This window comes from Odontesthes bonariensis, chromosome 12 (assembly GCF_027942865.1).
Source record: "Odontesthes bonariensis isolate fOdoBon6 chromosome 12, fOdoBon6.hap1, whole genome shotgun sequence".
NCBI lineage: Eukaryota > Metazoa > Chordata > Actinopteri > Atheriniformes > Atherinopsidae > Odontesthes > Odontesthes bonariensis.
The window spans coordinates 14,413,256-14,439,766 of NC_134517.1; the positions used below are offsets into that span (position 1 = coordinate 14,413,256).

The following is a 26,511-nucleotide window of genomic DNA, read 5'->3' on the forward strand; positions in this document are numbered from 1 at the left end:
TTGTTTAAATAGAAAATCTTTTAATAGAAAAGTATTTGAAAAAGCAGTGTGACTCTCCAGTGCAGAACAAATTCTTATAAAAACAAAGTCATTTATGAAAATATTTGTCTTTGTGATGTGTACTTTCTGTTACTTAAACAAAAGGGATGGGTATAAGCTGTTCTAACAGTTTACATTCACAGAATGCAAGAAGAACACTGATCTGAACACATTTTATTAAACCTTTTTTTTCATGCTGATTTCAAGTAGTCATCCATAATTCAACCCTCCGTCTAATGCATCTTTTTCAGCACTTTCACAGACTTTCACAGATCTTGAAAAGCACCTTATAAATTAAATAAAAAATTTAAAAAATCATTATTTGTGTGGACTTCATGGATGAAGCTTCCCAAGAATCAGACCTTTTCTGATTTGGTCAGTCTTCTCACCCTCCTGCCTGTGGGTGGGGGTCAGGATTCAAGTGTGTTTTCTTTAGAATTATTCCTACACAACTGGGAGTCTAGATGTTTTGTGACATAATTAGCAGTCATCAGCGATGCCAAGGCAGTTTTTTTTTTAATGCATAAAATATGGAAATAATGTGCACTTGTCGCGAGCAAATTGTGCCTTGAAATTCCTGAGTTTAATGGATGGTGTCGTCGGGCGTTTAGGGGAAACGCAAACAAATTCTCAAGAGAAAACAGGCTAAAGGGCAAAAAAAGCAGTGTTGCAATTCCCAGCACGAGGCTGCATTCACCTTCAGAGCACATCAGTCGTGTTTTATTCCTTTACCTGCACAACCCTTCAGCCATTACCTTCTTCTGTGTGGACGACAACCAGTGTGGCCTAAAGATGTCAACTGACGTAACGCGACCGGTATGTGTGGCTCTGTGGCTGCCGGTGAGCAGGTAAACACAACAGACAATCTACACAGACTAGAGTTCTGAGTCAATCAGAAGTGAGGTTTCCACCCCGAGATCACCTGAAAGTTGCTTCCTTCGGTTTGTTTCTCTTCAGGTCAAATCCACATCCCAGAAAGCCCCAAGGCCTTCTGATTGGTCCAGATTCGACAACTTCCATCCATCCATTGCTGCAGTCTTTTTTTTTTTTTTTTTTTTTAAATCTTTAAACGAGTCCGTTCTTTGTGAAGGCACATCAGGCAAAATAGTCCACGGTCAGTTTCAGGTGTGATCTTCGGTGGCTCTCCAACCTTCTGAGTGAATGATGTTCACCTGTATTACACAGCACTAAACCGCATTTCAAAACTGTTACACAGTCCCAGTGTGAGTGCCGCCTAATGTTCAGAGGTCACAGCAAGATGCAGCAGTTGAGGTTAGGAAGTGCTCTCTCTTTTGTCCACTTTTGAAACAAAGTCCCAGCTGTCTCGAACTGCCTTGAACTCCTCCATCTCCTCCTTCTGGTAAGTTCTCTTAAAGAAACCAGCCTGTAAATCAGAGACATGAAGCAGGGGTTGATTCTAAAAACAAAAGAAGTTTACTAAAGGTTTTTTTTTTTTTCTCTAACTGAAAGCACCCACAACTTAAAATGACTTGTTTCTTTGTCATTTTTTTTAGTAGTTAAAAGATTATAGTAGTTGTTTGCATAAAGTCAGTTGAAAGTGTGCAATGTCAGGATGGCAGCTCCAATCGAAGCAGTTGACACAATAGAGCAAAACAAATAATCCAAGGTTCTTATGGTTCATTCACAATCAACAGAAAACATACCTGCAGAAAAACTAATTGATGTTAAGATGTTGAAATATAAATACATACATATATGTATATATATGTATATATATATATATTTACCTTCCACAGACACCAGATGAGAGCTGCCAGGATTACCAATCCTATAATTAAACTGACAACAATGATGAAGATCTTCACCGCTGTTGAGGGTTTCGGGGTAAAAACAGCTTCCACAACCACCTGGAAATTTGCCACATGACATGTTTATATAGTAAGACACCACAACCCTCGATGAGGCTTTATAGGAGGTAAGACAATGCAGAGGGAGAGACTAAAACACACTGATAAGTCTGAGTCGCTGCAGGGTGTTTTACCTGTGCGACAGGTTGACCCTGGATGAGGACGGTGTGAGGATCTTCTCTTGGATGTGACATCACTGCTGTGCTCTCAAACTTCATGATGCCATGACGACCCTGAGACGCAGACAGACAACAGGTGTTTTACGCCCAGTTACAGCTACTGCCAAACTCATATTCGTGCCATTGCCCACTCTGTGATTAAGCAATCAGGTTACCGTACTGCAAGATTAAAGGTACATTTAACTTCTTGAGATCATTCTCATACCAGATCAGAATATAAAGATTTTGTTTTATTCCTCCCGGTTACGAACCTGGATACTAATCTGACCGAACCCGAGGCGCCAAATAGTTTGTTACACAGAACCATCTGAGAAGCAAGCTTTAATCAAATATAAGAACCAAGTGGAACCGCATGTATCACTCAGTGAACAGGAGCCACACCTGAGACCCACCCACAACTGCCAGTGTAGGATTCTGATTGGTTCAAACTTTTTAGTTCTGGCCACGAGCTGACATCTCGAAGCCTGGCAAGATGGATTCCTAAGAATTCAGCTATTTGGCAAAATCAAATCAGACATTTTTATTCCAACTGTGCAGATGAAGAATAATTAAACACACCTCACGTTAACATTCTGTCATTCAGAAGTTATGATAGCATGAAATGATGAGGAGCAGATGTATGAGAGGAAGGAGGGAACACTAAATATGGGTCTTAATGTCTTAATAACATAAGGACACTTCTTCAAGTAGTGAAGCCAGCTGCAGCCAGTTACATATTCAGTGCCTAATATGCCTTAATACTATGTGAAACTACCAACTCGTAGAAATTAGTTTAATAAGAAAAAAGTCTTATTCTGAAAACCACTGCACCTGTAAACAACCATGGAGCTAAGTCAGTCTCAATTTTCACAAATGTGCAGGACAAGATTCACACATGTATTTCGGATGCACACACAAATATAACTTGATTTACAACCGGCTTCTGGTCTGTGGACTTCGCTGCATTTGTGTGTCATTTTTGAGGCTCCCCTGACTTGCATCGACCCACAAATGTCTTTTTTTTAAACACAGAATGATCTGCAACCAATCAGATATCTTCTTTGTTTCAGCCAATCATAAGAACACACCCAACGTGGGAGACGATTTACTCATAAGCCAATCACATTAAGCCATTCAAACTGCGCTATATGCATGTGAATTTCAGTCAGTGCAGCATGGCTTCCAGCAACGACAGTAAGTGAAACATCTCATGTTTGGCTACTTAATCCCCTATAAGAAGTTGTTTAGTTATTAATCTTAATCGCTTTAAATGTGCAACTATCAATACAAGCCAGCCAGCGAAGCGAGTGAGCTACGCTAGCGCCTCTGACAAGTTGAATTTCTTGAGAATAAAGTGACTGTTTGACAGGGTCTGTCGCCCCGAGCCCAGGTAGCAGCTCGGGGCAACAGAAGTCGTGAGAAGAGAGAGAGAAGAGAGAATACAGCAGTCAGGGCTGAAGGCAGTGCCACTGTAGACTATATTTTTTTCCCTTGTAATCCATGTTTTTATTACAAATGAAGGAAGGATCTCCTGTAGCGGTCTGTGTCACAGCAGTTCTGATTAAGCCACTGACTGCTGAGTGTGTGTGAGTGTGTGTGTGTGTGTGTGTGTGTGTGTGTGTGTGTGTGTGTGTGTGTGCGTGCGTGTGCGTGTGTGTGTGCGTGTGTGTATCTGTATGTGTTACCGGAGCTTGCAGCAGCACAGCAGGGTTTAGGCTGATCTCCAGTTGGATGGTAGCAACTCTCCCTGCATCCAGGTTACCGAGACGACACACCAATCGCTCACACAGCACATCTTCGCGGCTACAAAACTGCACACACACATAAACCAATTCATCCACTTGAAATCAGTGTGTAGTCCAGAATGTTGACCACAACATCTCCCCCCACAGATCGATGTCATCTGTGCAAAATGAAGTTACAGCCTCTGATCATGAATCCTACTGACTTCCCTGATGTTTCATATAGCGCCACCATGAGATGGGGCTGTGTTCAACCGAAATTTCTTCACTGCTGCCACTGTCATAAAATTTGGTTTAAGTTTAATGACCAGGGTATAAAGACCTGAACCTCAACTTTTACTTTAGTGGTATGAGAACATAGTTTTCTCTGACACAGCAGTGCTTTCCTGCGCTTTTAGATGACCTCTCGTAAAGGACACAGAGTTGTTCTCATTTTTTGTCTCTAATGTCTCTAATAATGTGTTTCTGAAGAAAAAAAAAACAACTTCTGGAAGTGTGTGTTTGTGTACCATTCTGCGGGTGGAGGTTTCAGAGAAAAAAAAGACGAGCTGTTTGATGAAGGAAGCTTGAGGAACGTCACAGTCCTCGATGGTTGAAACAGTCGTGCCGCTGATTGAGCACGCGCCATGTGACGACTGCGGAGAAGAAAAAAAACACACGACAACATGATTTACGCTTTCACTTGTGTTTAACTTGTTTTGTCAACTATAACAGCAAACAAAACCCCAACTAATATCACATCTTCCAACGTGATACTCAAGCTATTTCCTTGAAGTTTTTGTGGATTGTTTTTTTTCCACCTCAGCCCCCCTGGTGTGTGATGAACCACACAGACAATACTGCCGCTGCTGCTAGTGTGGCTGTACCTGCCAGTCGACCACCTTCAGAAGTCTGTGCGAGTAAGGTGCAAGGATCTTTGGCAGCATAATGTCAACCACCGTATCCGTTGACATGCTGGGACCAGAGTTTAACACCTGCAGGCAGACAAAACATCAGGAAAACCAGAAGTATCAAATTAGTTCAGGGCTTTAAAATGTCTGACACAAGCAATGAGTGCTGATAGTTTTATGACGTCTTTCTTCGTATTTTTGCCAGCTGGACGTGTGCTGAATGCGTTCATTTTTTTAGGTGTTTCTGTTTGCAGTGGACATGTAGATGACTTGAAGAAAAACTTGATGGTAAAGTTGTGTGCGTTTATTTGTGATGGACGTCTATAATAATAAGGAGTTAACACTAAATCTAAAGATATGTGAACACCTGCTCAGATGTTGGACAGAGGAGCTGCTGATCCAACTTAAACTCAAATTTCTACCTGTGCTCTTCCTTCAACTGTTCCCCTTCTCCGTGGAAAGCATTTCACTGCATTTCATCTGGATCCAATTAAGTTAGAACAGACTGTCTCTCCAAAAAAAACGGAGGAACTGAACTCTTACACACTGACTGAATTATGACTGACGTTCTGACAATCAAGGGCAAAGTTTCTGACATTTACGAACCGCAAACAGCAAAGTGTAAAGCAAATGTTTGCCTTGATTTTCAGACCAAATGGGAGTTAGTTATTTTTATGACAGTCTGCAAACCAGCAGTTTTTAAACTGACTTAAGAGAGCTATGTAAAAATGGTCGTGGAAACAGATATGAGCAACATATCTGTTTTAGCTCCGCTCTCATTTACCCCAAAAGATCAGCACTGCCCTGACAGTTTGCGTCGTTTGAACAGATAATAGGAGAGGAAGTGGTAAAAGTCAGAGCAAACAAATTAATGTTGTTTGCACTACTGGCTGGACTACATTAAGATGCCTCAGTTTCAGGGTTTTGATACTGCATGATAGCTCAAGCTGAGATGGTTACTCACTGGGATGCTTGAATGGAGCACAGAAGTCTTGTTTCCACAGAACTTTCTATCAAATTTCTTGTACTTTTAAACTTTTAAAATGTCATACAACTAGAATCAAATGCATTTCCAGTCATTTTGGGTTGATAAGCTTTGCATCATAGTGACATCAAGAAGACAACCAAAACTAGTCTCCCTGACAAAGAGAAATTAAGAAAGATTTGACTTTTCTTTTTCCAAGAAGTAAAACTGTCTGCTGTGGCACTGATCTGTTGGTTAATAGTGCATACAGGTGCTTCAAGGTTTACTTAAACTGAATGTAAAGATTGATTTAGTCTCCTTAAATTATCTGCTTTGTAGCAACATTAATTGCTTTTAATGTAACAGACTTAGTTTGGTCTTAGATCCAAGGCCTCAGGCCAGCTGGTCCAGTCCAGAGTCCAGACTAAACATGGAGAAGCAGCATTTAGCTGTTCTGCTGCCAACAAGTGGAACAAACTGCCAGTGGAGATTAAACTTTCACCAAATGTAGACATTTTTAAATCCAGGTTAAAAGCATTTCTTTTCTCATGTTTCTATGCATGAAATCTGCACGCTATCTTTTAACTTTTAACTTATCCGGACTGTTGCTTGTTTTTAAATTCATTTAAATGATTTTATTTGTTTCTCTTTATATTCTTTTATGGATTTTTAATGCTTCTTCCACTCCCTGCTGCAATGCTTTTATTTTATGTAAAGCACTTTGAATTGTTTGTACATGAAATGTGCTATACAAATAAATTAGATTTTTATTTTTTATTTTATTTTATTTTAAAAAAGTGCTGTACGAACAAGAACTTTGTCCACTAACATTTGTCTTCTTCAGACTAATTAAAGTTGACATCTTCTCAGCTTTGTGAGCATGTGAACCACATAAACCTACCCTGTAGGTGTAGTTGAATTTTTCAGTGTAGCAGTTAGTTGAAATTGAGTCTTCATCTCCAAATACAAAAGAGGTGGGAGTCACAAAACTGCAAACACAGAGACAGACATTAATGGTGGCTGCATGTTTATCTCTATTTCTGAATTGAAATTTTCTGACATTTTATCTTACTTCTACCTCTGATCTATCTAACGATGTTGCTTTTGGTTTTTTTTAAAAGTACACAATACGTCAATTATATCAAAATCATAAATTAGGTCAAGTTTATTTATGCCGACTGACCTATGGATGTTGACACTGACTCCATATTTGAGCGGAAGGATGAGCCTCATCACATTGTCATGGAGATACTCCTCCATCTCATAGTTATCACTGCAGAAGAAACAGATTTAGGGCATCGTCACACAGTTAACTTGCAAACGCCTCGTCAGAAACAACATGTTTCTGACGGAACTTTCGAATTAAACTGAAACAGTAACATTACCCTGTGGATAAAAAAACAGTCCTCACAAAAAATATTGTAGCTTTTGATATTCAAGTCAGTGTTACTGTGAAAGCTTCCTTACTTTGACTTTAGTAAAACTGTTTACCTGCTGGTGTTGATGTGAATGACGATGTCACCAGGTGTGCTGTTCTGGTTGACATCAAACAGGAAGCTGACGTTCAGCTGCAAGAAAAAAGAAAGATTCCGTTTTCTTCTATTTTGTTTGAATCATTGAGGGTTTTAAAGCTATCAGTGACATTCTAGGAGTTCCTCTCTTTCGCGTAGATGCTTATATCTTCATTCTTTTTATATGTCGAAGAATTTTCTTTCTCACATTTGCTGCACTGCCTTTCTTCTGCAGGAAATTGCGATAGTTCAACCAATTGCAATCTATTGCAATCTTCGTTCTGGGTCAAAGAAAACCAAGCCAACAAAAAAAAAAAGGAGAACAGAAAGGTGCACTGGTTTTGACCTCCAGAATGTGTTAAGTTTATTCATCGTTACCAGATATTGATTAATCATTTTGGTATAAATTCCTGGGGCTTTTCTTATTTGCACAACAGTGAGGCCACAGTGAGGTTGACACAAATTTGTGACTCTTTTCAGAGGAAATGGTTTTAATGGTGTACATGTAGCCTTATGTAGATCACAAGGTCAGTATTTTTAGATGTGTTATTTTCAACACACTATATCAACCCTATACGAACTCAACAGCCATGATAAAGATGAGGAGCTACATATGTAATGTTACCACTTCGCTCAAAACAGTGCTGTACTGATGTGCAGATGGTGTGCTTGTAGAGTTCTTTGATTGTTGTTGTAAAACTTGATTTAAATACACTATTTAAATAAGAGTGTGTGATGTTATGAGGCTTACTTGGGAGTGGGCTGGAAGGACGTGGCTGGTGACGCTGCAGTCAACGCTCACCTCTGTAGAGTTGACCTCCTCTGTGACATCACAACTGACCACGTTGTCCTGCTGCTCGCACAGATGCACACAGGAAGTCAATGAGTTACTGGTGTAGTTAAAAGTTGTAGCGGTATATGCGCTGTTAGTTTCACGTTACATTTCTGATTGTTAGGAGCAGAATCCGCCCTGCCTGATTCAGGCTGCAGTGGAGATTCACAGGATATTACGCAGCATGTAATCATAATTTCATGTCACTGATAACGGCTTCATCGATGGTTATCCCTCACTTACAACTGTGTCAAAGACAAATAAATGACTGCTGCTATGAAAAAGACTATATTTGTCAGAGGTTCACGCTGATTGTGATCATCAAATATGTCAAATAATAATGTAATTTTATTTGTTTGTGAGAGCATTTATTTTACATATGGGGCTTACAAGAAACATTGCTGTGTTCTGCTCAGATCAAGCATTTCCATGATGTGATGGGAAAACAGACTACTCACTCATAGTTTAGTAGAAACATTATCATCTTGTCATTATTATCATCATAGAAGCTGATCTTCTGTTGTATTTCTAAAAACATCCGTGTGAGGCCTCGTTGCTGTTAACATTAGCACATAATTATGTGTCACCTGATTAACCAGGAGGGAAATCTTAAATTCTGAAATTAACCTGTCTTTTACTGCCATATCTGCATGAGATAAACTCACGTTCTGCAACACTTTGATGTAGTGGATGTGGCTGGGAAACCGAAGGGTCAGTCGAGGCAGGAAGGCATCATCTCCAGAGTTCAGCAGCAAGGTTTTCAGTATGATGGTTTGTCCAGAGCCCAGAGCAAAGAACTTCTGCTTTCTGATAATCAACAACAAGATCACTGATGCTATAGTCAGAGTCAACATGAAGTGTATGTGTGAAAACCCTTTCTTGAGTTTCGAGAAATTATTACTTCAGTTTTTGTTTTCGATAATGACACTGTCAACATTCTGTTACAGCTTTTCCCGCAAATTGATTTCTTTAGTTTCCATCACTGCAGAGGGAGTCCTCAGTTTTATTCTGCTGTACCCTAAGGAGGTTGTCATATCACGGACAGAGTCCTCGACAGGATCTGTCGATGGTGTACTTGTTCAAAGCTGGACGTCTACTCCTTTGTTACTAAACAAAGAACACCAAGCCTATAGAGCAGTGAAGGTTCAGAGCTAGTGTCTGTGCAGAAAGTAGCTTATATGTAAATATATTTGTGGTGCAGCAAAGGTAGAAAAGGTTTACAATAATTTAGCAAAGTTACTCCATCTGCTCTAGCATTGGCTTAGTGGTTACTCCTTGTTAGATTTAACTTTCACCATTGAACTTTTAGTTATGCAGTTAATTTAAACTGACTTTTAAAATGATGCTTGATAGATTATAGGCTAGTTGCCATTACATGGCTTCTAGCAATTAACTAGGCTGTGTTAAGTCATCGCCAATTTGCTGAGTAGGCTTTTGCATGTCTAGTAAATAACCACAAACAAAACTTCTAGTTTAAAGGCAGAAACAAAATCAGTTGAGTGTGATATGAGGGGATAATAGAGATTCTTTTCAAATTGGAACACTGTGGTTATACTTTCATGTCTTACTGCCCATGTTTACTCTCCAAAGCATGAAAAAGCTGATCAAGTGTTTAGTTATGTGAGCAACATCCTTGTTACGTCAGAAATGTGCATTCGTTTTCTTTTACTTTTATGCAAAAAGGAGGAAGATTTCAAAGTTTTTGCAAATGCAAAATGCACTCAGAGACTGCACTCCTACTCCAGCTCTATTCTCAACTCTGTGACATCAGATTCATGTTTTCATCTCTTTCTTTTAAAGAAAAAAATGTCAATATGCACACTAATACTTAACTTTTGATTCAGTCTATACTGTTGTACACTGTATGCTTGTTTTTTGTCATACCTCGTTCAACAAAGATATAAAAAAAAAAGTCAGCACGGTCTCGCTGGAATCAAGATAACAGCAAAAATGCTGGCTGACGTTGTAAATAAGTCCTCCTCAGTGGGGCTGCACCTAATTAGGTTCATGTGTTGTGAGGGAAAAAACCCTCTTGTTTTTTTATTATTAGAGACATAAATAGCTCGTCTTGTTTAACTTACGTACACAAAACACAGCTAAAGTGAGGCCATCATGGCACTGATCTATGTGTGACTAATATTTTTTAACAAATAAAATACAGATTTGCTCTTGTTTTAGTATATTCCTCTTTGTCTTTTTCTTTGGGTTTCACACAGAATTCCTGCTGTGTGTGTGTTGTGTGGGTGTGTGTGTGTTTTCTTACTGTGGCAACACTAGTTGACTTGACAGCTGCACGTTTGTTGAGCAGTTCACCAGAAAGCACGAACGGGCAAACTGAGTCTGACAGGGCGAAAGAAGCAGAAGGTTTATGACACCAATGATAATGAATGATTACAGCAGTCATAATTCCCCTCATTGATGGCATTACAAATGCAAAGGCTCCCATGACCTCTGACTCCTGACCTCACAGTTACAGATGATTAATAATAATGACCTCATGACTAACTCCAGCTGTGAATTCCTTCTCGTTAATTGTTCCTGCCCTGTTTTTATGAGGCAGGGGGACATGGGGTGGACACACAGGAGCAGGATGTTAGTTAATGTGCTGCAGATGAGTCGTTGCAGCTGGAAACACAGGAGGAGGGTGCTCTCATTGGATCTCACAGGCCTCAGATCAGATTCAGTTTGAATCGGATACAATTTTTGACCGACAGACAGATCTGACTGTGATAATAATTAATTAACTATTGGTATATTTTGACATTTTTCTTAGCTGATCACAGTTACAAATTTCTGCATATTATATATCATATATGCAAATTATGCATATTCATAAAGTATTATAAATATAATATAAACAGTTCAGTGTGGGCTTGTACTGACGGTGTATTTTATCAGTGCAACGTTCTGGCTGTGAATTTAAAACTGTGCTTACAATCCATAAAAAGCTCTGTGTCGCTGTGTTACATTAGCTGGTACCTGGTTGGTGATGGTGTTACGGTGTCCCGCGCTCTGCTGCAGAATTGGTTTTAATGGAGGAAAGCCTTTGGAGGAGACTCTCTGGGCGCTTGTTTCTCTGAGACCGTATGAAACCTCAAACTTAACCGGAGTATAAATATCCATGACATCCTTCTGTAGATGGAATAAAGAGGTACAGAGGAGAGAAAAAAACATGTTGGTGTATCCAAAGCTCATCCTGTGTGTTATTCACTTTTTGTTTGCTTGTGTCTAAAGGTATTACCCTTTGGTAAGCCACGTGTGTTACACAAGTGAGATGGCCGTGCCGTGCTCTCACACGCCCCCTTGTGCTATTCGACGACCCGTTACCGTGGAAATAGAAGCGATGAGGGAAAGACGGTTTATGGAGGATATCAGAGGTCAAATCATACTGAAGCTCTAAGGATTAAAAAAAGAAGAAAATCCTTACATCTTCATCACCATTATCATAGTAAACTGCATTTTAGGTTGTTCAAGAACAGTAAGTTAGAAACTTTATCAACACAAAATAGCTAAAAAATCGTATACTTTAACAAACAGGAACTTCAGTCTTAGCAATATCAGGGTTCAAAGTACCTATTGCTCCTCTGTAGCGTCTGGACGCGACATTGAAGCAGATGGTAACGTTGAAGCAGACAGTTTGAGTCGAATGTTCTCGGCACAGTGCCACCTGCTGGTCAATGTGATTGGGCAGAGTTAAAGATGCCTTCACCTGAATCACTGGACGGGTCCTGCAGGGTACAATCAGAAGAACTGTTACAACATGTTAACTGGGCTTCAGTACAGTGCTACAGTATGAGTTGGATTTTATTATGACCGTCACAATATTTTGAGCCAAATTTGGGAGACATTTAGTAGCTGTAGTATTAGTAGTATGCCCTGTATTCCTGCAGTAGCCTAGACATAAAACAAAGACGCTTCCTTTTTGTACACCTGCCTGAAAGTAGATAACACTTAGGCTGAAAATGTGTTTTGATGAGGAAGCTGCATTGTAGATTTACCTGAGAACCACAGCTGAGTCTGAGAGGAACGCACCCACTGCCACATCTGTAGAGACATAGTTTAAATGTACTTAAACTACTTTCAGAAATGTACAATACAGTAGAAGCTGTGACTGAATAAATCATTTACCCGGATAGCCATTAGCATCTATGTCAATGCCAGAGCTCAGCGACTGTCCGAACATCCTCAGGTCACGACCGAGAGAGGATCCCGTAATCCTCTGAAGCATCACAAACACATCATGTGAACATCACAATACAAGACTTTTTCAAATAAGTGGCACTTCTTACTTAATTACGCTATTCTACCAATTCCAGTGTTATCTGGATAGCTTCAGGTACTAGTAACTTTTAGGGTTCTCAATAAAACTTTCAATATGGTGTACTGCAAAAATAAACCTAATCTACCTAGAAGTGCATAAAAATCCATCAAGACTAACAGATTAACCTTTTCATTTTTATACAAAACTTCACTGTTTGCTCTTTAATTGTTAAAGAGTACTGGTTTATGATTGACCTGAGTCTCCATTTGTCTTACTTTGATTTATCCTGTGACATACAGGAGCAACAAAAAATATGTTGTTGTAAACATGTCTTCAAATTTGCTGCAGTCAATGTTTAATGTGAAGGTAAAAATAAGTGCACAAACAGTAAGTGGACCTTGTCAGTTAAGTGCGATATCTAAAATGTTGATATCCAAGAAAGGTTTAATTACCAGCTGTCTACATTTGAAATAGTGTGTTCAACAAAACTTTCAATTGTTTCAGTGTTATTGGATTAAGCACACAGTATTGTGTAAACGTGAATTCCACTGTTCTTAATCGGTGTTGATGTTTGTACCTGGGACGGAGTTTGTGAAATGCCCTCCTTCCTGCCATTGTAGATGTAGATGGCGCCTTTCAGATCATCTTCCTGTGGGGCACCAACCGCCACATCTACACGCACACAATCATACACACGCACACAAAAGAATGTGTTACCGTATTTGTGAAGACTCTTGCTGTCTCTTGTCCCAAGTCTCAACATTTAATGATACATGTGACAGCTTAATTGACAGGAATACACCAGTCAATTCAATGTCTTTTCTATATGGAGCTGATGAAAAGAGACAGTAAAGCTGAAGCTGGCTTTGAATTGCTTATTCAACTGCTTTGTTGGACAAAATAAGGTTTGGCGAACAATTTCACAGTGGGACAAGAACAAAATTTCATGTAAATTCAACAACAGCCTGTTGAGACGCAACCTCTATTCTCAGTCTCAACAAAAACCAAAAGGATTCATTCAGGGACCATATACATCTGTAAAATAATTCACAACAATACGTCAACTAGTTAAGATATTTCAATCTGCAAAGCAAAGGGTTTCACAGGCCATCAATGTCTCCTAATTAAGAAATCCACAAGTTATTGGAAAATTTAAAGGTTCCTCTGTGTTTTGGAAAGTGGCTTGGACCGTTTATCATCTCTAAAAGTAGAAGTACAGTGCAGCTGGAAAACGTTCAGTGGGATGAAAGTATTTAAAACAATGTACACAAACATGAGAAAATGCCAGCTTGGTCCTTTAATATTTAACCAGTCTTTTGAAGATGTGAAGGTCTGAAAGTCTTTTTTCAACAAAGAGAAGGCCACTGGAACGCACACACAGCTTAAACATACAGAGTTCTTATTCCATTGTTTCAGAGGACTTTATATCAACTTGCCTGAACTAGAACTTAAACCTAATTCTAAACAAAGTCCTCATTCAGAAAATCATGATTACCATGTGGCTTTTTGTCCCCAAAAAACAGATACGAGTCCACACATGTGACAGTGTAAACATATATGTCCAAACAACGTGAGTGATACAAGCACACACACAGCTTTTTATCTAGCTGTGGCAGATTACAGGGCATGTTCAGTTTCAGAGCAGCAACAGTTTGTCATTACTGTTGAATGAAGTTAATAACACACTCCACCCTTTACACACACACACAAACACAAATGAGATTCAGGTTCTTCTATGTGTAAAGGGTGGTGAGTTAAAGTCAGGGTAACGCTTCCTTATCAGGAAGTGACAACTGCTGTTGGGTGGCGGGTTGATGTTTTTGGCACAGTGAAACTCCTGAAAAAATGAGTTATTAGATGAAGTTGTGGTGAGAGTGAAAGAGCAACACTTAAACCTCCCAAATTACCACTGCTGAGGTGCCCTGAGGCAGAAAAGTTATTTCTAACATCTGGAGGAGCAGCACCGCAGAACCATTTGAGATATCAATAATCATTTTATCTGCAGCCATACAGGTGCCATTAGTAACGTCAGAAACCAAGTCAAAGAGTGAAAGAGATAGCATCTTTATACATATAACCTGGATTGATAATATTTTGTTGCAATTGCATTTATGCTGCATTTCATTTGCTTTGAAAGCCAAAACTCAGAGCTATGAATCATGTCAGCATATCAGAAATGTTAGCAAAATAACTGGCTGATACCTTTACACTGGTCCAAGCAGAAGTGTTTCTGACAGTTTTGTGCACAATTTAACAGAAAGTGATAGGTCAGACTATGCACATGCAGGAATTACCTGGGTAACCATCATCATCCAGGTCTCCCAGGTCAGCAATGGTCTCTCCAAACCGAGCGGCAAAGGCATTGCTGCCACTTAGCTGAAAATCCGCCTCCGCCAACTTCGCCTGAGGCAATTTTGTAAGGAAACCGACAAAATGTTTGTCACACAGAAATGTCAGAACAGCCAGGAAAAATAGTAAAATTGTGAGTACTACATTTCCATTTATCTGCTGGAGTTTAGGGATCCTACTGTTGTGGAAGGATTTAAGCACAGCAACAGACAGCAGAGTCACATGATTAATCCTAATAAAAGAGTTAGTGTTCAAGTTTGATTATGTTCTTACCTGCCCCTCATTGATGTACACATGGACTCTTCCTTCCTCTCGAGTGGAGCCTGTTGCCATGGGAGCACCGACCAACAGGTCTGACAAACCGTCAGCGTTCAGATCCACCACACATACACTGGAGCCAAAGTAAGATCCCAGCTACACAAAGACACACGTCAGTCAGTTGCTAACTGTTCCACTGTTATGAATCAAAGATGCTTATGCTAAATGGATTCTTACTTCTTTTCCAGACACTTGGGAGACAACCTTCAGCTTTGTGTTGTCCAACGTGAAAATATAGACCTGCAACGTTCAGACACAGATTGATAATCACAAGGGAGAGATGAACTGCATTGTTGTTGAAAGCACAAATACCGAGTGAAGTTGATACACAGATGACAAGTTCTCTGTTCCTACCTTTCCCTTTTGGTTAAATTGTGGAGCTCCACCTACCACTTCCATGGTAGAAGGACCCAGGAAGTGGCCAGCTCCAACAGAGTAACCTGAACAGCAACAGGATACGGTGTCATGTTTTAAGTGTTTACTGAAGTATTCATCTCATGTACAATTTTCGTTTCAATCATTCTACTCAACCTGGGAAATACTATGTTTTATTCCACAGTTTAATATGTATTTCCTATTGAGTTTAATTTTATAGAAACAGTCTGTTTAGAATTAAAGTTTTTAATTTGAAAAAGTCTTTAGTTGGAGCTGTGTTGCAGGTGTGTTCTGTCAGAAAGGAAATGCATCAGTACAGCGCTGTTACTTCTTTTGTTGTGCACACTGCAGCCATGAAAGTTGTACTGCAGAATACTTTAACTGCTGCCACCAGTGCTGGCAGCATTTCAATAGCCCAAACCCCACCCCAGCACCCCAGCACCCCCTTCCAGGCTCTCAGTCTCAGAGTTTCCTCTTAAGGGGGAAGTTGGTTTCACCGTTCCCAGCTATCGGGTGAGTTGAGTTCCACGTTTCCTCACGGTGAGCCACGAGGTCAGACGGTGAAAGCTAAACGGTCCTGCTGTCTTCATTCAACATTTACAAAGTAATCCATTCCATCTGAGATGGATAATTTAATTTCTATTCGTTTCCTAGAAAAGTCCACATGGCTTCCATAATTAGGATAATACACGCTGTTGTTTCAGCATAATCTCTCCTGTACAGAAGAATGAGCCACTGGTTGACTCAAACTAACCACACTTTTACTGAAACTCAAAACTTTATATTTCAACTTAACTATACTTTACTTCTCCGGTCCACACGTCTTTTCTAAAGTTTGTTGTATTTGTTAAACCGAATGTGACAAATTCCACTTTGTGTGAAAAACCCAGCTTTACAGAGACAACAAAACTTCAGGAAATAAATGTGCCTGCCCAAGAAGTGTGTTGACACATAACTTCCCAGCGATCTGTCTTTTTTTATTCACATCAGAGCATATGAACGGAGCGGAGCGTGAAAAATATAGTCGGAGTGTGTTTTTATCAAATGGCCGGAGCGATTGCTCCAGTTCCGCTCCAATACTGCTCACACCACGTGTCTTGGGCATGCACAAATCCACCCAGAATTCAGCTGTGCTTTCAACAATTAACAAAACTGTTAGCCTACACTTAGAAAAATAGAGCGTTTTGGTGTGATTTTGAGCAGGGGAGCGAACACCTATGTGACCGAGGAGCAACAAGACAACATTATATAATTTGTTTATGAGTGATATTTAAATGAGCTGGTTGGTGGATCCATTACATTTTCACAACCAAATGTTTTCTGGTTTCCCCTGTTTCTGGCCAACCCCCTGCTTACTATAACATATTATTCAACACAAATGTACTAATACTCAATAATGTTTTCCATACAAATTTACAGTATGAAACATTTTCAGTAAAGGGTAGTAAAACAAAGTGGCAAAACATGATATCAGTTATGGAAGTTCCCCTGTCAGTTAAAATAGTGTGACCAAATTTGGTAATGGCTTGGGTTTTGGTTAAGATTGCAGCGGTTTTGGCTGAGGTGAATTTCATGGAAAGGAAACTATGCTAAAACAAAGAGTGACTCCTCGAGACTGAGTGATACTTTCTTACTATGAAAACAGATACATTATACTCGCAAGGACCCCATGCTTGAGTCCTACATGGGTCTTTGCAAAACACATCTGTCCACACACCAGTGGTATTATCATGTTTGTTCGTCTGTTGCGGAAATTTGAAGATGTATACTTTGACTCGAGAAAAACACTTCTCTGTGAGAACATAACACCTTTCTGTGTGGCTTCCTGTTCAGCATATAAGTGATGCATGCATGAAACCTCACAAAACCTTATCTTTGTTTTCCTCTTTTACGCAATAAAGTCTTGACCCTGGATTTCCCTTCAATGCCTTTCTACTTGCCAAAGTCACACCAAGTTAATTGAAAGGAGTCTCCTCAGTTTGTTACACAACAAACTCTCAGTGTCTAAACCTGTTCGTGCTGTAACATGCACAACTGAGTCAAGGTACAGTTACAGCTCACTGCCATTCAATTGGCCCACTATGCTTGTCCCAGTAAACATGCACTGGAGCAGAATTGAGTTATCGACTGAAGTGTGTCTGAGACTGTGATGCAGTGGACTGTGAGTAAACGTTCAATACATTCTGCTGCTTCTAACCTTCTCTGTCAGAGATCATCGTACATGTGAGTATAGACAAAATCACTTCACAGACGAGGTCTTTAGGTTAATGAATGAAGATTTTGTCAGATGACGCTGCGGTTAGAAGAATCTTATTAGAGCAGAGTAATATATACAGTGCCTTGCAAAAGTATTCACCCCCTTGGCTTTTTACCTATTTTGTTACATTCCAACCTTTAATTTAAATGTTTTTAAATCTTATTTTACGTTACAAAATAGTCTAAGTTGGTGAAGTGAAATGAGAAAAAATTATTTTTTAAAAATTGATCAATTAATTAAAAACTGAAAATTGGCATATTTCACTTTGCTATGAAGCCCATAAAAAGTTCTGCTGCAACTAATTACCTTCAAAAGTGAAACGAGGTCCAACTGTGTGCAATCTAAGTGTCACATGATCTGTCAGTATAAGAGGCCCCAGAGGCTGCAACACCACTAAGCAAGAGGCATCACACCATGAAGACCAAGGAGCACTCCAAACAAGTCCGGGACAAAGTTGTTGAGAAATGCAAGTCAGGGTTGGGTTATAAAAAAAAATCCAAATCTTTGATGATCCCCCAGAGCACCATCGAATCCATCATCTTCAAATGGAAAGAACATGGTACCACAACAAACCTGCCGAGAGAAACTGCAAAAACTCACAGACCGGGTGGGCATTAATCAGAGAGGCAGCACAGAGACCAAAGGTAACCCTGAATGAGTTGCAGAGTTCCACAGCAAACACTGGAGTATCTGTCCATAGGACCACAATAAGCCGTACACTCCATATAGCTGGGCTTTATGGAAGAATGGCCAGAAAAAAGCCGAACGTTTTGAGTTTGTAAAAAGGCATGTGAGCGACCGTGTCAGTCTGCCTGTGATTTGAGACAGGGGCGGAGGCTCACCTTCCAGCAGTACAATGACCCGAAGCACACTGCTAAAAGCAACACTCGAGAGGTTTAAGGGGAAACATTTAAATGTGTTGGAATGGCCACGTAAAAGTCCAGACCTCAATCCAATTGAGAATCTGTGGTTAGACTTGAAGATTGCTGTTCACAAGCGAAAACCCCAGTGGCAAGATGTGGCAAGCTCATAGGGACTTATCCAAAGCGACTTGCAGCTGTGATAGCCGCAAAGGTGGTTCTACAAAGTACTGACTTTAGGGGGGGTGGACAGTTATGCACGCTAAAGTTTTCTGTTATTTTGTCCTATTTGTTGTTTGCTTCACAACAACAACAACAAAAAAAAACACATCTTCAAAGTTGTAGGCATGTTCTGTAAATGAATTAGTGCAAACTCTCAAACAATCCATTTTAATTCCAGGTCTCAGTCAAAATTTCTGAGAGCAGCCTTATTGGAAACTCCTCTGCATTGATATACACTTAGTCTGATGGGACTTCTAAGGCCACTTGAGTCGAGTCGACTATATAAATGCAGAGTGATATTATCTTCAACCACGTAGCCTGGATGTGTTTGCTCAGTTTTAGAAGCTTGATTTTGTACGATTTCAGACAAAACAGGTTTACATGTAAGTCCAGTTTTGGTCAGACGGACATATTACTGTTTTGCATATGTGCTTAGGGACCTCCAGAAGTCTTGCTGTCATAGTAGAGCTGAGTTTTTCAGGGTCAGATAGGCAGATGTCACAAACTTTTTTCTTAAAAAAAAAAAAAAAAAAGGCTCCTAAATCGGCAAGTAAATGTGTTGTCCATTGACAAATAAAGTGTTGAGTCTTAGTAGAAGTGGGGTTTGAATATCTTCCTGCATCCTATTCTACTGCGCAGAAGACATTATGTTGAATCTCAAAAGGTCTGTGCATCTGATCCATTCTGTAAGATATGGATGTGTTCAAGTCTATTTTGCCACAAAATTCATTTGGAATATTACGGTGAGCAACAGTGTAAGAAAACACAGACCCAGTGAGCTGTCTAAATGAAGCTATAATTCTACTTTTTGTTTGGTAAGCAATGCTGTTGTGTGGAAAAACAACTGGGTTGAGAAAGTGTGATTTTAGGGGTTGTGGTTGGTTTCTTTGATGGTTTGGAACATTAATGTAGTAAAAGGACACACTGGGCTGAGAGAAGACCGTTTTCCTACATGTGCATCGACCGTTTCTTTTTTCAGTTTCAGTTTGCTGCGACACATTTCATTTGGCTTTTCACAGAAAAATTTAAATACAGCTGTGGTTGTGTGATTTTATGTCATCACACAATGCTTTCACAGAGACACTTCGTACTTCCTCACTTTTTTGTGCATGCACATATCACAGGGTGAGATAATATACAGAAGTCTTAAGCATCTCAACTGATAATAAAGAATCTTGAAAACTAACAGTGCATTTCTTTTCTATAAAATGACTGGCAATAAAAAAAACAGTTTTGGTTGTTCCTGATGCCGCTTGAATGCAGCAGGCATTAAATGTGACATGCCTCTTTTGACATGAACCTGTATGACATCCCATATTAGCAATATCATTTATTAAATTTGACTTACCCCCCGCTGCGTCCTGTGAGCCGAGTTCCAGCCTCGTTTTGGCGTTGACGAAGGTAGTCCGGCTAGTTGGCTGGGGCCACAAAAATAAAGAGTTTTGCTTCTCAAACCAATATGCGTTCAAAAGAGTAATACATTCGCATCACAAAATCGTTCTCCAGAAAAAGTCAGACCTCACAATCGCTTGGCGCTGTTTTCTCTCGACCTTCGTATCACTACGGGCTGTGTAGACCGTGCAGACCGAAGTGCAGACCGAGCAGTAAACACCGTAACAGGTGCGGCTATCGGCAGGTGGCTGTATGCATTGATATGAAGGGAAAGAAAATGGCGCTAAGCGATTGTGAGGTCTAACTTTTTCTGGAGAACGATTTTGTGATGCGAATGTATTACTCTTTTGAACGCATATTGTTTTGAGAAGCAAAACTCTTTATTTTTTAAGCCCCAGCCAACTAGCCGGACTACCTTCGTCAACGCCAAAACGAGGCCGGAACTCGGCTCACAGGACGCAGGAGGGAGTAAGTCAAATTTAATAAATGATATTGCTAATATGGGATGTCAAACAGGTTCATGTCAAAAGAGGCGAACTATCCCTTTAAGAGTGCAATTCAACTTAAGACCATTTCAGATATCCCCTGTTTAAAAGTGACTGCAGCATGAGAGAAAATACTATTTAACAACAGACTCAGGTAATACTTTCAGCACACAAACTATGAAAATTAGGTTAATTTTGCTAAATATGTGAAAATATTGTCAGGAATACAAGCTGTACAACTGTAGTGGAAACACATCATCCCAGCTTAGTTAAGTCCAGGCGCAGGAAAATACCATATGAGCTATAGTATTACATTAGCAGTACAGTTACAGTAGCGGGTGTATAGTTACCCAGGTAGCTTCCAAAGCTGACAACTCCAGTCCCTTCATCTACATATGCTGACAACGCTTGACTGGATGTGTTGAAGACCAGAACTGAACCCATCCAATAAGACGTTCCTGGAGCTCCCATGATGATCAGGTCCTGAGGAGGATAGACCCTCAATGTATGATGCATTCTATAACCAAAGCTCTATTACTTTTATCATACTGAAAGTGTGACATGTTTCTAACTATCACAAAACTTGCTTTAATGTAGAGTCAACAAGTTGACAAACTTTGTTTGGTTTTCAAAAAGAGATAAATTTCCACCTTTCAAAATGATGAGCAAGAGCATGCAAAAAGCAGATGGCTTCTATACGCTCCTCTATTTAAAAACAAGATGCACTACTGAATGGATCACATTATTTTTGCGGGTATAAACAGGGAAGAGAAACAAGAATAAACTAAGTCTGTAGCCAGGCTGTTACTGACCTCCGTCAGGAAGTTGGAAATACCCGCCTGACATGATCCATAATCCTCACCAAACTTCTTCTGGTGGTCTGTAAGAGACAGTCAGAGGGGTTAAGAGGTGAAGGCGAGCGAACAAATAAGAAGAGAAATGTTTCTCTTCCGCAGTTTAACAGCTGCTGGTTTCACACACACACACACACACACACACACACACACACACACACATGTTTGTATGGCATGGTTTGTGTATCTTTATCAGGTTAGAAAACAGTTCATGTTAGAGCCAAGAAATAAATTAGCTCTAAAACCAAGTATTACCCCTCAAACAACCCCAAACAACATTTAGCAGCTACAAAGGCCTTCAGTACAAGCACTTGGAGAAAATGCTAAACTGAACCACAGTAGGCCAACCTACATGACACCCTTTATTTGCAGCAACTTTGCTTTCTGCTTTCTGTCTTAGTTTACAACAACCAACAATGAAACGTAATTGCCAGGAACACCCCTTAAGTAGCAATGGAATTGCATGTTAGCATTGCATGTCTGACCACTTCTTCAGGTTGCCCTCCCACCCTCCTGTAGTCAAAAGTAAAGATATGATGTTAACATAATTTGGTTGTAAGAGAAAGTCTGTTCCAATATCATTTATTTTCCCAAATTTCCTGCAGTTACTTGTACGCTGCAATACTGGAAGCTACACTCAAAATTCAAGAGAGGTATTGTGGAGGTTAGAATATTTTTGCATCCTGTGTGTTTCTCCTTGGCTGAGAGTTAGTTGTGGATGACACTGGTGTATGTTTATACCTTTGTAGCAGGGGATAATGTGCTGGGAATGTCTCAGGTCACTGCCATAGCGATAACAGACCCCGTTGGGCAGCTTGTTGCTCTGACTGTCTGTTCTTGAGTAGTGGACGTTCTTCCAGCGGTGTGCACACGCCTGAGTATAAACATACAGCATGTAACACGAGTCAACATGTGACAAGGACTCATTATTAAGTCACACGTTAGCAGCAGAGTGTTGTTACTCCCATGACCCATGACAGAGACTGTGTGTGTGACAAACATTTGCGACCCTGCTGTATATCTACTAACTATTGGCTGAGCAATAGAGATGAACACAGTAAGCAGAGAGTTGGTACCGTTAAAACTTCCAATGAGGAAATGCCTCCATGGTTTTAAAATGCAACTTTATTTTATGTAACTTCTCAGAAGTTGTTTTTCCAATTATCATAGTGCTGCTCCTGATAAAGCTATAATTTGAACAGGTCATCAGTCCATCACAGTGCCATGAGACAAATGGCACAAACAACCCTGCACATTTATCCCGACTGTCTAATTGAAATAGCCATTTAATCTAACATACACCGTTTTGGAATGTTGGAGAAATACAAGAGTAAGAGTAATTTCCAGAGAGGTTCCACACTGGCACAGGAGAAAATGCAAACTCCATAAAGAAAATGTGAGATTTAGATAGGGAACCATTTTGCTGTGAGGCAACAGTGCTACTACCACGCCACCGTACAGCTCTACCACAAAAAGAGATGTGAAAAATTAAAAATAGAGCTAGAAGCCCAAAGCAGTGCAGACAGCTAGTAAAAATTAAACTTTTCACACAGCATGTTAAAGGCAAGACTGATGCACCATCAGTGCACATTGGTGTAAAAGTACAGAGGGGAAGTGGGGCGTTAAAGGTGATGCGCCCCTAATACGCCTCTGAAACCTCACCAGAGGTGAAAGTGCTGGACTGGCATGTACTTGTCAAGTGGGAGGCTGTCCACACTGCTCTTATGGCTTTTATACAACAAACCGATATGGGGAACCAACATGACAAAAATACTTCCTGTTGGGTCTCCTGGCAGTGCAAATGAACACACCGCAAAAACAACTTACAACTACCACCCAGGATGTTTAACACACGCCTGTAGAAGAAGACACAGCTCGCCAAACTTAAATTTAGTGCGATACGCTTAGTGTTTTTCACTAATGTCAAACAGAGCTGGTCTCTTCAGTTTCATCCCGCCACTGTAGCTTTTAAGACAGCAGCACAGCGACAATTAAAACTTGAGCTGTATGCAAAAAATGACAGAAATCAGTCTCATGTAGTAAGTCTGCAACAGACTAAATTGTCAGAACATTCATGAAAAAAGATTGATAAGAGTTGTAAAAAATGACCGAGAACACAAATTTAGCATTTAAAGGTGGCCATTGATCATCAAAATATACATGAGGGAAGAAACACATGCAGCCCCAATGACCAGTAACAGAGAGTATGTGTGCACCTTACCAGGACATGCCCTCCGTTTCCTGCAGGCTGTCTGGACAGACTGACGCCCAGCCACTGGTGATCACTCTCAGCCTCACACGTCTTGCCACAGTTTGACACTTCTGCACACACATCCACAAACAAACTGATCACACTGCTGACATGACAGAATTCCCAGCAGGAAAACACGCTGCTGGTAAAACATTACTTTCATCGACCCATACTGCACTTTTCTAGGCAGTATGAGCATATCTAACATAATGGTTTATTACATACAGTGATGCAACAGTAAGCAAGTAAGGATATATTTCATGTGTTTACGAAAAATCTTCATCTTAAGATTTCCATACATGAAATGACAGAATATTGCTGAAATAATGATGAGGAAACACTTAACACACAGACCAGCAGGCATATGGTGGCAGTGATGGGGCTCCGTCGTGATGTCACAGCGGAAAACAGCTCCTGGAGATCGAACAGACGGACTGGAGGACATGTTTGCTACTGGAGCTCCAACCACCAACCTGAGAGGGAAGGAGAAGCAGTTGAAAAGGGATGTGTTTTTCTGTCTGAATGGAGTGCTTGTGTGTGAAGCATCAAAGAGCTTCTCTCATTGGCAAGAATTGGCTAATTAGTGTGTGGACACACACACACACACACACTGTGCAACTTAAAGAGAATTAATATAATAACTAATTAATTGAATGTAACTTTACAACTGTCTGCATCTCTGTAAGAAAGTAGTCCATTTTTTCATTTAAAGCTCAAAGTTCATGACAGAGGAGATTAATCATGCTTCAAAATGTGATTCAGCCTCCACATAGATGATCTACGTCAAATAAATGCAACATTAGCAGCAGATCAGGTCACCTTGCAAACTTACAGAAAACTAATGTCAGTACAGCATGAACAATAATAAAGTCTTAGAGTTCAACAGAGGATCAAAATGAAAACAGTACTGGGAAGGAGTAGCTGTTCAGTTGAGACTAAAGAAGGATGAATGATTAATTAATTGAAAATTAAAAGACAATAAACTATAAATCGACAGAGGATCAATAACCAATAAATATATGTATGGTTAAGTTTATATCCATACCAGTTTTGAGAATTATGGCGATGCAGAAGCACTGAGTATCCAAACATGGAAGAGGAGGGGCCATTGAACTCAATGCTGTGTTCCTGATCCAGACTGTAGCCTGTGACAGGACAGACCAGGACCAGGATCTGAACCAGAACTGGGACCAGGACGGGGATGCAGAACACCTGCACGCTGTCCCCTAAGTAGCCCATGCTGAAGGACAAACTGAACAAAAACAGGGAAAATACTATGATCAATCAATTACAATCAATACACATGAGATGCACACAAATGTCTATGGTGTTTGTTTAGATTGTTCTCAACTTCATCAAGACTCTAAAGATCAGAAAGTATCAAATACAGTAGCTTTCTTCAGCTTGAAATTCGGAAAATTTGCCAAGAATAACACAAACTGGAAAACTCCTAATTCATGAATCAGATTTTGTTTGAGTGTCTCGCTGTAAGAACTCCAGCTAGCATGGGTGACGAATTAAATAAACTGTCAGACATTGAACATCTCTTTTTTTCAGGAATATATTGGGCATCGTGTTTAATAACTTTCTTGCTATGAGAGAAGAATGAGGCTTCCCATAAATCTCGACAATAAATAGAATGGAATAGACTTTGTTGTCATTGCACACCAAGGTACAACGAAATTGTGGATATCACTTAACATAAATACTCAAAACTGTTCAAAAATACTTAGCAGCTTACTCAAGGCTCACTCAGTCACTTGTGATATATTCAATAAGGGAAACAAATCAAGTTGCTGTTTTGCCAGCAGTTATATAGACAAAGCCGGTTTGTCATGTTTCCCCTGGTGTAAATCTTCATACTGAGGTAAGCTATGACGTCTCCTGCCTGAATATCTACCGCACAGCTCAAAGTGTCCAATCATATCATCTAAAAATAAGCTTCAAAAGGCAATAGAGCATATTTCCCAAAATAATAAACTGTCAGATGTGCTCAGAGATTTCCACGCAAGTTTATATCCACATTCTAATTCTGACTGCAGAAAACAGGGCTGCAGCTCCTCTTAGAAGGAGAACACATCATAAGTCGTGAAAATGTTGAGAAGTGAACACAGATACAGGCTAATCAAATGACTGATGCCAGTGAACTAGCTCGATGCCTCAGCTTGTGTATCCTAGTGTTCATGTTGACTGAACTTTCAATGTTTGATAACGAGTTAACATTTCAAAACGAGAATTTGTACTCTGTGGTTAATACATCACTCCATCGCAATTATCACACATTTGTTTACAGTTCAAATGTCATTATTGAAGTTGTTTTCTTCAAATGTTTAACACCAAGCGTCTTCAAAGTTTATTTTTCAACCTGACAAACTCTCGAGGTAAGCAGTTTAATAGAAAATTGTCGAATGATAAAATGATTTGTAAGCGTTTTTAAGAGTATTTATCTATTCTCTGCTCATCTACAAATTTATTCATCGACTAGCGGTCTTAGTTTCGGAGGTTACATACCGCTCAAACAGCTGGGAGCCTCTCTCGGGTAAGACAGCAGCTCTCCCGGGTCAGATTCTGGGTCCACTCGGTACTGAATAGGGCGGACTAAAAAAGAGATGAAGTTTGTCGAATAAGCCCCAGTCCACGTTCCCGGTGTGACTTCGACGTGAAACCTCCTGTTGCTTCTCGGTCAGTTAACTGTCTTGTGCGTGAGCAGGTTGCGCGCTCGGCTCGGAGCTTCTTTTTTTTTAACAGAGCAAAACCCTAATTATGTTTGAAATAAAGTAACAATAACGAGAAGAAATAGTCAGTAAAAACTAAACTTAATTTGAGTTTGAATGAAACTCAGAGCTGACTGAGCGCGCGGAGACCCTCCCTCTGTCTTCGTAT

General features: G+C 40.0%; 1 protein-coding gene across 1 annotated transcript; it reads right to left on the reverse strand.

The window, feature by feature from the left end:
- On the reverse strand, positions 1-26,511 carry itga4 (integrin alpha 4). The gene is made up of 29 exons (XM_075479182.1): positions 26,140-26,511; positions 24,674-24,880; positions 23,983-24,101; positions 23,599-23,699; positions 22,119-22,251; positions 21,336-21,403; positions 20,874-21,006; positions 15,287-15,372; positions 15,110-15,172; positions 14,888-15,028; positions 14,560-14,668; positions 12,843-12,937; positions 12,133-12,223; positions 12,003-12,048; positions 11,578-11,732; positions 11,246-11,400; positions 10,984-11,136; positions 10,268-10,344; positions 8,670-8,811; positions 7,924-8,025; positions 7,153-7,229; positions 6,845-6,934; positions 6,563-6,650; positions 4,674-4,781; positions 4,317-4,442; positions 3,751-3,876; positions 2,042-2,140; positions 1,788-1,907; positions 1-1,423 (listed from the first exon to the last, which is right to left on the reverse strand). The coding sequence occupies exons 2-29, from the start codon at positions 24,865-24,867 to the stop codon at positions 1,313-1,315; spliced, it is 3,108 nt and encodes a 1,035-aa protein (XP_075335297.1). The 5' UTR covers positions 24,868-24,880; positions 26,140-26,511; the 3' UTR covers positions 1-1,312.

Bases quoted from the DNA above. Each gene is read 5' to 3' on its own strand.
- itga4 (XM_075479182.1), bottom strand. From the start codon at position 24,867: ATGGGCTACTTAGGGGACAGCGTGCAGGTGTTCTGCATCCCCGTCCTG. The intron at 21,404-22,118 runs GTATAAACATAC...TGTCTCTTACAG, and splicing joins CATTATCCCCTGCTACAAAG to ACCACCAGAAGAAGTTTGGT. The intron at 15,029-15,109 runs GTAAGAATCCAT...GTCTTTGTGTAG, and splicing joins CCCAAGTGTCTGGAAAAGAA to CTGGGATCTTACTTTGGCTC.